The sequence below is a fragment of the Myotis brandtii genome, unplaced genomic scaffold (genome assembly GCF_000412655.1).
Source record: "Myotis brandtii unplaced genomic scaffold, ASM41265v1 scaffold334, whole genome shotgun sequence".
Lineage (NCBI taxonomy): Eukaryota > Metazoa > Chordata > Mammalia > Chiroptera > Vespertilionidae > Myotis > Myotis brandtii.
In genome coordinates, this window is record NW_005362885.1 from 594,915 (window position 1) to 605,664 (window position 10,750).

The window sequence follows — 10,750 nt, forward strand, 5'->3', positions numbered from 1 at the left end:
GGGGTCCCCCAGCCGGCCACGCAGCATTCTTGGGGCGCCTGGGTGGTGGACGCGGAGGGGGGGCCGTGCCCTCGATAAGCAAGGAGCTCGGCGTTCGGATGAGGAGGTGCAACCTGCCGAATGCAGAGGCCGGCGGTGCTCATGGGAGTTGGTGGCCTATGTGTTGTTTTTTGTGTGTTTTTTCCCCAACATATTTTTATTGATTTCAGTGAGGAGGGGAGAGGGAGAGGGAGAGAGAGAGAGAGAAACATCAGTGATGAGAGGGGGTCATTGATCGGCTGCCTCCTGCACGCCCCCTACTGGGGATCCCACCCGGCGTGTGCCCTGACCCCTGACCCCTGACTCCTGACCCGGGATCGAACCGTGACCTTCAGGTTCATAGGTCGGCCCTCAACCACTGAGCCACACCCTGGACCCGCCCGCGGCCTATTTCCTTATGACCTGAAATCACTGCTTCTCTGCAGGCCTGACTGTTACCGCAGCTGCTAGAGGGACCCTGGAGGGGGGCTGGGGGGCGCGGGGACAGGCCCCCGCCTCCTGGGCTTCACCGCCACCCCACCTGCCCTGCTGACCACTGAGGGCCTCAGGCCCCGGGTGCTGGACCAGTGCAGGCAGCTGGTGCCTGCTGGTGGCCTGTGGCTGCCCGGTGGCACCCTCCGCTCCTTGCCGTTCTCCGCGTTCCGCGCATCAGGACAGGTAGATGGCGGTATCACAGCGGGTGAAGGTGCGGGGTGCCCGCTCACTGCAGGGGACCAGGTGGGCGAGGGCCTGCTGGGCAGACCCCTGTGTCCTCACCTGCCCGGAGGGTGCTGCCGCCCCTCACAAAGCCCCTTCAGGTCCCTGGTGCTGGAAGGTGTGGGCTGAAGGTCAGGCTCCTGCCCCACGTAGAACTTTCTAGAAGTCTTGGTGAGGGCCAGTCTCACCACATCCTTGCTGGCCTGGGGGGAGGAAATGACGAGGTACTAGGGCCCCCCCCCCCAGCTCAATACTGACTAGTGAGGTTGGACAGTTTCCCATTTCTGTGACCAAATGAAGTTTCCTTTTTTATTCAGTTTCAATAAGTATGTTTGTGTGTGTGTGTGTGTGTTTAAATTGATTTCAGAGAGGAAGGGAGAGAGAGAGAAACATGAATGATGAGAGAGAATCACCACGTCCCACACGGGATCGAGCCGCAACCCGGGCCTGTGCCCTGACTAGGAATCGACTGAGACCTCCTGGTTCATAGGTCGAAGCTCAACCACTGAGCCCCGCCGGCCGGGCAACAAGTGCACATGGAAAACTCACACCGGAGTCATGATTTAGGTTCATGTCTGTCTGTCTGTGTGTGTGACTTGTGTTGAGTTTTTTATACATTTACTCGGGCACCTCACTGTGTCTCCTCACCACTTCGCCTCTGAATACTCCGTTACTGGGCTCCAGCACAGTTTTCTAATTAAACTCCCCCCACGCAGAAGTTGTTTGTTAAAATTAGGTTCCTGCTGTCAGGAGCTTGAATGAACTTGGACAGAGTTAGAATTTCAGCTTTCAGAGCAGTTAGCCACAAGCGGACTTGAGTTAAATGTGCTCCTGACTCGCCATTGTCAGAGAAGCATGCTGTGGAGGGAACACTTTAAGTTTTAAAATATTCAGTGTGGCCCTGACCGGTTTGGCTCAGTGGACAGAGCGTCGGCCTGCGGACTGAAGGGTCCCAGGTTCGATTCCGGTCAAGGGCATGTACCTTGGTTTCGGGCACATCCCCAGTGGGGGATATGCAGGAGGCAGCTGAATCGATGTTTCTCTCTCATCCATGTTTCTAACTCTCTATCCCTCTCCTTCTCCCTTCCTCTCTGTAAAAAATCAATAAAATATATTTAGAAAAAAAAAAAAATATATTCAGTGTGATTATTTTATAAAACAGTTTACTGCCTGGTCATCAAACAGCTTCTAGATCATCTATGATAATAAAAGTGTAATATGCAAATCGACTGAACGGCTGAATAGCAGAAGGACTGTCTGGACGACCTTCGGACAAAGCCGGGGCTGCGAGGGCGGAGGCAGCGGGCTGCGAGGGCCTGCTCTCGCACGGACTTCTTGCATCGGCCTCTAGTGTGTAATAAATAGACAGTTCGTAAGTACATTTGCATTTTGTGGTTTGGATTGGCTTACCACACTTTATCAACTGTTTTGAGATACTTACGAACTCCCAGGAGGCCGTAGAAATGGTACGAGAGCAGCGTTCCTCGCCCGGCGCCCAGGGTTGCCGCCCACACGGAGGGCACAGTAATGGGAGCACCAGGAAGTGGACATGGGAAAATGCCTGCAGGACACCACCCTCTGCCGTTGCCACCAGTCTTACCGCATGTGCTGCGTGTTCGCTGTGTGTGCGTTGGTGTGACTGCTCCCCGTACCCTGCCCCGCCCTTCCCAGCCGCCCCGGCCCCTTCTCTGGCTCGACGGCCCCTCGCTGATTGCTGGGCAGTGAGAGGGTCCTTCAGACTGTGGCCCTTTGCGACTGGCTTTGGCCCTCAGCTTGATGCCTCCTCTTAGGTCCATCTCGGCAGACGAGGTGTGTGCCCTGCTGGGAGTCAAACCCCAACCTCTTGTGTACGGACGACGCTCCACCCAACAGTCACGCCGGGCCGCGTGCGGGCTTTTACGGGGACAGTTCTCTGCGACAGAGGCCCAGGTGCTGCCGGTGCTGGGCTGTCTGTCAGTTTTTATAAGAAACTGCCGGACTGTTTTCCAGAGGACTGTGCTCGCTCCTCCCTCCCCACCCCGCCCCTGCGCAGGACAGCTCTCGCCCCCTCTCTGGCTCTTCCTCATTTGGGTGGTCCTGGTGGGTGCATGGCCACTCCTCATGGCCCAGGAGCCTTCGCAGGCTCGCTCCTCCGGCTTTCTAGTTCGAGTGGATTTGATCCTTGTGTCTTGTATCTACGCCCTGGGCACCGTCCTTGGTGGCTGGCTGGTTCGCTGTTTTCTCGTCTGTAGCTTGTTTTTAATCCTTGACCGGGTCTCCCACAGAGCAAGTTGCTGAGTGAAATCCAGTTTATCTGTTTTTTTCCCTTTTATGGGCTGTGCTTTTTATATCGCGTATAAGCAGTCCTCTCTGGCCCTGAGTCCCTGTGTTTTCTTGTAACAGTTTCCTAGTTGGCACTTGTACTGTGTGATGGATTCGATCCACTTGGAGCTGACGGTCGTTGCTGTGAAGTTTAGGTTGTTCGCTCTCAGGACCAGGACCATTTGTGGAGGTTCTTTCCTCGCTGAGCGGCTTGTGTGCCTTCGGCAGAAGTCGCTGAGCGCGTGGCCGGGGCCTGCCTGTCTCTAGGCTCAGGCTGCTCCCCGGACCTGGGCCTGGATTGTTCCAGTTAGAGAGCAAGTCTTGTGTGTGTTTTTTACATTGATTTTTAGAGAGAGAAGGAGGGAGGGAGAAGAGAGAGAGAGAGAGAGAGAGAGACATCTATCAGCTGCCTCCTGCGCGCGGGAGCCGGGGACCCAGCACGTGCCCGGACCAGGACTCAAACCAGCAACCTTTGAGTGTGCGGACAACAACTGCGCCACAGTGGCCAGGGCTGGAAAGTAAGTCTTAATCAGAGAGCGAGCCTCCCCTTGTTCTTTTTATGGTGCGAGCTATTCGAGTGCCTTCACTTCCTACCCGTTTAGAAGAAGCTCATCCGTCGCTGCAAAGCAGTCTCGTGCGGATTTTACAGAAGTTGATTCGATCGTTTTGGGAGAAGTGATGCCTGACCTTCCAGCCCAGGAGCAGGGTGTCCCCTGATTCACATCTTCTCTGATTCCTCTCGTTAGTGTTTCATTAGCTCAGCACACAGGCCCTCCACATGGTTGTTTTTTAATTTAATTTTTTAATTATTTATTTTAGAGAGAGGAAGGAAGGAGGGGAGAGAGGGGTTTGTTGTTCACTCACTTGTGCATTCACTTGTTGCTTCTTGTATGTGCCCTGACCAGACATTGAACCCACAACCTTGGTGTATTGGGATGACACTCTAACCCACTGAGCTACCTGGCCAGGGCTCTCTACATATTTTGTTATGTTTACATCTCATTAATTTTTAAAATATATATATATTTTATTGATTTTTTATACAGAGAGGAACGGAGAGGGATAGGGAGTTAGAAACATCGATGAGAGAGAAACATCGATCAGCTGCCTCCTGCACACTCCCCACTGGGGATGTGCCCGCAACCAAGGTACATGCCCTTGACTGGAATCGAACCCGGGACCCTTGAGTCCACAGGCCGACCATGCCCTTGACTGGAATCGAACCTGGGACCTTTCAGTCCGCAGGCCGACGCTCTATCCACTGAGCCAAAACGGTCAGGGCTCATTAATTTTTAAATATATTTTTATTATTGATTTCAGAGAGGAAGAGAGAAATAGAAACATCAGTGATGAGAGAGAATCGTGGATTGGCTGCCTCCTGCACGCCCACACTGGCACTGGAGTCTGAAACCTGGGCATGTGCCCTGACTGGGAATTGAACCATGACCTCCTGGTTCATAGGTCAATGCTCAACCCCTGAGCCACGCCAGCCGGGCACATCTCATTATTTTTAAAGTGACGGTAGATGACTTTTTACTTCAGTCTCCATCTGCTTTGCCTGTTGTGCCGGCCGGACTTCTGCATTGTATTGTCGGGCAGAGTGGCGAGAGCAGACCGCAGCCTTGCCCGCCCTGTCGGGGAAGACATTCACTTATTCACCATTAGGTTGGATGTCAGCTGTAGGTGTCTGTGGATGTTCTTTATCGAGGTCAGGACAGTCCTCCCTGTTCCTGGTAACGGAGAGTCTGTGTCGTAGGCGGGTGTGGAGTTCTGTGCATCAGTTGATGCCATCAGGTGAGTTTCCTTCTTGCCTTGCTGATGTGCTGCCTTCCATTGGTTGAGCCAACCTTGCATTCCCAGAACAAACCCATTGGCGATTGGTTTATTCCTTTTAAGCATATATTGTGTTCAAAGTAAGGCTACTCTGGGAGCATAAAACATCACCCCGAGGGTTGGAGTGACGTCTGTAATGCGTGAACTGCAGGCAGAAGCGGAGACAGCGCCACCTGCGTGCTTAGCTCTAGCAGCCGTGTCCAGCTCTTCCAGGACCGGCCGAGCTGTGGGTTAGGGCTGGGCTGGGAAAGGGCCTCTGGCTCCTCCCGGTGCAGCTGGGGGACCCTCATTGCCTGCTGGGGCAGGCGGGGCTGGGGTAGTGGTCTGCCTGCGAGGGAGCCCGCCCTCGGCGCTCTGTACAATGCTGAGTACCCGACTTCCTAACTAATAAACGAATTTAGAAGTTAAACTTGGAGCACTGGTTACAGACTTTATTTTTTTATTTTTTTAAATATTTTATTGATTTTTTACAGAGAGGACTAGAAAGTTAGAAACATCCACGAGAGAGAAACATGGATCAGCTGCCTCCCGCACACCCCCTACTGGAGATGTTGCCCACAACCAAGGTACATGCCCTTGACGCCCACAACCGTACATGCCCTTGACCGGAATCGAACCCGGGACTTCAGTCCGCAGGCCGCTCTATCCACTGAGCCAAACCGGTTAGGGCTGGTTACAGACTTTAACTCCCTCATCCATTTAAATGATAATTACATCGAATGAATTATTCTTCTGAGTATGTTACCCATAACATCAAACAAAATACACAAAAATCTAATGATTATAAAATTATAACCATTTTGAACGTTTTGGCATCATGGGTTTAATTCATTCATTTGCCTTATCTTATCGAGGCCTAGTACCCTTACCAGGTAGTTATTTCTGTCCCTTCTTGGAATGAGAGTTTTCCACGTGCTTCTAGGGTTACAGCCTCCCCGCCGGCTCAGGCCGCAGGCTCAGTGACCACAGCTCACGCCCAGCCATTTCCGTTGTCGTTTTATCGGCATTATTTCCCCGGCTTCTCTCACCTCTGGGCGTTTGGAGGCGGCCTGGCCTGCCTTCCACACGGGTCCAGCTCCTTGCAGCCTGATGCCGGCCCTGCCTGTGCTCCTCAGGTCTGCTGGCCAGAGTGTTGGGCGGGGACGGCAGGCATTGTTTCCATGGGCCGAGGAGCTGCGTCTGCAGGGTCCTCTCGCCTCCCAGGGCCCTTGGCCAGCTCAGGCCTTGGGTCTCTGTTGGGCCTCCCTGCTGTGTCTGCTGTGGTTGAGCAGGGGCCTGGGAGTGTTGGCCCAGATGCCAGCTGTGCGACCTGGCCCGGGGCGTGGTGGTGTGGTTGCCTGGTTCCATGCCACCCATCCCTGCTCCTGGTTTTGGCTCCGCTGGGGGGTGGGGGGTGGGCAGGGGGAGATAGGGCAGCAGGGTGGGTGGCCTGCCCTGGTGTTTGACGCCTGTCATGTCCCCCGTGTCTGCCCCAGGTGCTTTTCCTATGCTCTGCCACCTTCCCTGTGGGCTCTCAGACATCACTGGGCCCAATTCGAACCATTTCCTTGTTGGAGCGTGGCCGACGGGGCCCTCTCCAGGCCTGCGGGCTGTCGACTGGCCTCCCTGAGCGGGTCAGAGGAGACTGACATGTTTTGCTGGTGCCTCTGCGTTCGTGGGGGCGGCCTCCAGGCCTCTGGGTGCCAGCCCATGACTCAGTTTTTAGGTCTGAACAACCCTTTCAGTGTGGGCCCATGTGGGGTCACTCCTCTCATCTGTGGTGCCGACCTCCTGGGGTCGAGGGAGGACCCCTGGGGTCGAGGGAGGACTCCTGGGGCCTCCTGGGGTCGAGGGAGGACTCCTGGAGCCTCCTGGGGTCGAGGGAGGCCTGGGTGGGTTAATCCAGGGAAGTACCAGCCAATGCTCAGTGCGGTGGCTGTTGGGCAGTTTGAATAAGGAAGTAAGGGAGCCACCTGGGTTTTCACCGTCAAGCCCTGTCCCTGGCTGTGGTCCTCCTGCCAATCCTGCCTTTCGACCTCACCCTCCAGCTTCCTCCAGGCTCCTTGCCAGACCCCCTTCTTTTGGCTCCTCAGTGGGGGCTCCACCGGTTCAGTCCTGTGTCTCCTGGCCCCACCCTGGGGCGGCATCAGCTCCTGGTTGAGTGCTCACCCCTGAGCGAGCCTGTCCCCTGAGCGCCAGCCTCTGGGGCAGCAGCCCTTAGGGGCTGGGGGACCTTTTAGGCCCCGAGAGCCTGAGCAGAACAATGTCAGTGTCTGTAGCTTCAGTTGTAGGTCAGGGAGGGAGGGAGACCCAGTGGAAGGGGGGGAGGGGACCTCGGGGGAGAGAGGGGACCAGGTGCCGTTGGAGCGAAGACCTGAGCAGAGGGCTGTTGGGTGTGGGGTGCCCAGGCTTTGCGTACAGGTCTGTGTGGACACGTGTCGTTCCTGGGGCGCACACGGGTGGGGTGGCTGTAGCCTGGGCAGGTGTGTGTGTAACATGTTAAGAAACTTCCAGCCAGGCTGCGTGTCCTCTCTCCCCCGGCCGTGCCTGTGGGTCCCGGCCCCGAGACCTCGCTCTCCGGCCCAGGCTGCGGTCAGCGCTCAGACCCGCCTTTCTGCCTGGCGTCCGTGGTGTCTGACTGGTTTTGGTTGCGTTTCCCTGTGGCTGCTGTTGTCGGTGTCTGTGCAGCTTTGGCCAGGTTTTTAATGGGCTTGTTTGCGGAGTTTTGAAAGTTTGTACATATTTCTTTTTTTAAAAAATATATTTTATTGATTTTTTTACAGAGAAGAAGGGAGAGGGATAGAGAGTTAGAAATATCAATGAGAGAGAAACATCGATCAGCTGCCTCCTGCACACCCCCTGAGCGAGCCTGTCCCCTGAGCGCCAGCCTCTGGGGCAGCAGCCCTTAGGGGCTGGGGGACCTTTTAGGCCCCGAGAGCCTGAGCAGAACAATGTCAGTGTCTGTAGCTTCAGTTGTAGGTCAGGGAGGGAGGGAGACCCAGTGGAAGGGGGGGAGGGGACCTCGGGGGAGAGAGGGGACCGCGGGGGGAGGCGCAGGCGTTCCCTGGGGATGTGCCCGCAACCAAGGTACATGCCCTTGACCGGAATCGAACCTGGGACTCTTGAGTCCGCAGACCGACGCTCTAGCCACTGAGCCAAACCGGTTAGGGCATTTGTACATATTCTTGCTACAATCCTTTGTCACGTGTGTTTAGCAGATGTTTTCTGTCACCCACCGCTTGTATTTCCCTGTATTAACGGTCTGGTGAAGGTGAAAGATTTCAGTCATAACGAGGTTCGCTTTCTTTTAGTCTGTGCTTTTCGTGTTCTGTTTAAAAGCCTTCGACAGAGCCACGGCCACTAAGACTGCCCAGCGCTGGAGCCACGGCCACTGAGACTGCCCAGCGCTGGAGCCACGGCCACTAAGACTGCCCAGCGCTGGAGCCACGGCCACTGAGACTGCCCAGCGCTGGAGCCACGGCCACTAAGACTGCCCAGCGCTGGAGCCACGGCCACTGAGACTGCCCAGCGCTGGAGCCACGGCCACTAAGACTGCCCAGCGCTGGAGCCACGGCCACTGAGACTGCCCAGCGCTGGAGCCACGGCCACTAAGACTGCCCAGCGCTGGTGTCCTCCGTCCCTGGCCTGTCTGTCCGTCTTGTGTCGGCACCACATGCAGCTCACGGCAGCGCTGCTCTCCCCCGGGCTCAGCGGGCCTGGTCCCTTCCCCTTCCAGAGGGATGTAGGCTCAGCTTGTCCTTCCTCACAGGGAAGCCGCTGGTTTGCTGTGGATGTGGGGGGGCCTGTGAGTGTGGAGGGCGGGGGACGGGACTGAGGGAACTGTCCCCTCCTGTCCTCAGCGGCTGTCCTTCCTCACTTGTTTCCTCTGACCTGTCAGCAGCCTTCTGTCTTTTCTGCATAGATTCTGCAACTTTCTTCTTGGGGCGTAATTGACATGTCACAGGGTGTGAGTGGCAGGAGTGCCCCACTTTAGATAGTTTGTATTTGTCGCAAAACATCCCACAGCAGGGCCCCTACCACCTACCACTGCGAGTCTCGGGCCTTTTGTCTGATGAGAAGTTCACACGTGCGACTTGGTGCTGGTTAACTCCAGCCCGAGCTGTGTGCTGCCCGCTCCGGCCCAGGCCGCTCACCTGACCCTGGGAAGCAGGCCCCACACTGTCAGCTGTGCCCCTACACGTGCTGTGCTTTAGTGCCGGGTCTGGTGTTTTTGAAGCCCAGCTTAGTGTTGGTTGCTGGTTTACAGAAGTGCTGTTGGTTTGTATGCATTCGGTGCCTCCTGCAGCCTTGCTGAGGAGCTCGCCTGTTGGGTGTAGTCACTTGTAGCTTCCGGAAGGCTTTCTACACAGAAGGCCCTGCACCTGCCGCAGTCCCGCCTCCGATGCTGTTCTGTCTCGTCATCTTGCCTCGGTGCTTCCGTCACCTCGACTGGAGCCTCGGGTCCAGGGGGCTGTCGGACCCTCGGTGGTTCTGGTTCTCAGTGACTTTCACCCCCAGGACAGTGTCACCTGGGGCTCAGGGCTCCTCGGGCGCCTGCAGTGCGGGGTGGGGTGCCTTCAAGGATCCCATCACCTTTGACCTCCCCTGGCAGCCCAGGCCTGCCCAGAGCCCTCCCCTTCCCCGCCCTCCTCCCCTCCCCACACGCCCCGCTGGTGCCAGCCCTGCCTCCTGGAGGAGGAGGCTGCGTCCCTGCTCTGGACGGTGTGTGTCCTGGCCTGGCCGCTTGTTCCTGTGGAGGCTGGTGTGGCCTCACCCTGCTGGTCCCCGGCCTGGGGTCGTCCTCAGCCGGGGCCTGTCCTCCCTCCACGCTGACTCCTGGGAGGGACACCTTCGGGGTCACGGCCCCGGCACTGGGGGAGGTCAGTGTTTGTTCTCTCTCTCTCTCTCTCTCTCTCTCTCTCTCTCTCATCAGTCGGGAATTTTCTTAGAAAATCACTTCATGATCCAAGTTGTCACCTCTCCGGCCTTATTAGGCTTCCTTGACTCCGGCCCTGGTGAGTGAGTGTGAGCGCATTCCTCCCGCTCGCGCTCAGGAATCCCGGCGGCCAGGCTGCGGCTTCCTGTTGACACGGAGCCTTTCTTTTCTGGCCGGTGCTGTGTCCACGCGGAGCTGAGCGCCGAGTGGGTGGGAAGAGCCGGTGGCCCGGGTTTTGCCTCTGCTCCGCCGCGGGTTCCTGGCCGCTCACGCGGTTCGGAGGTTGAGGCTTTCTTCGCGGATGAAACGGGTCCGCTTGGTGGCTGTTTCTTGGACGGAAGCGCAGGCTCTGCTTGCAGGGCACCGAGTCCAGTGTGCCTGCTGCCGCCTTAGTTACGTTTGTTCAGCTTTTCTGGACTGAGAGGCGTTTCAAATGCCCCTGGATTCTCTCTCTTAACTGCTGTGTCCCACCGGGTTCGTGAGAGAAGTGCCGTCGCCACTCTCGCTTCTGGCCTTTTGAATCCTCTGATTCATTGAACCACGGACACTCTTGAGCTCTTGGGCGCCTGGGACGGGGCGGGCCCTGGTGGGGCCCGTCAGCACTTCGGGAGGAGCGGTGCGCAGCTCTGTGCGTCGTCTCTTACTTGCTTTATTTTATTAAATTAAGGGATTGGTGTTTGGACCGAAGCCCTTGTTCATCGATGATGGAGATGGAGCCGGAGAAAGTCAACGTGCGGAGGGGGCTGAGCGCAGACACGTCCTCCTACCGCTGTGCTGCCTGCCACGGGGATGAGGACGGTCTGATGGGCCACCCCATCCGGGGTCGCGCCAAGTCCCGCAGCCTGTCTGCCTCGCCCGCCCTGGCGAGCACCAAGGAGTTCAGGTACAACGGCCCTCCTCGGCCCAGCACATCCCAGCTGCACGCACACACGCGCTCGGCGCTGCTCAGCTCTGTCCTCAGTGGTG

General features: G+C 56.9%; 1 protein-coding gene across 2 annotated transcripts in view; it reads left to right on the plus strand.

Annotated features, from left to right (window-relative positions):
• NADK (NAD kinase) overlaps window positions 1-10,750 on the plus strand; it is a 21,066-nt gene that overhangs the window by 2,467 nt on the left and 7,849 nt on the right. The window contains exons 1-2 of one of the 2 annotated variants that reach the window (XM_014543794.1): window positions 9,586-9,728; window positions 10,452-10,667. In XM_014543794.1, coding sequence (XP_014399280.1) covers window positions 10,486-10,667 — 182 coding nt within the window. In that variant the 5' untranslated portion in view covers window positions 9,586-9,728; window positions 10,452-10,485. Of the gene's footprint in view, window positions 1-9,585; window positions 9,729-10,451; window positions 10,668-10,750 lie in introns of those variants that run through there. The other variant, XM_005871289.2, reaches the window with a different exon arrangement.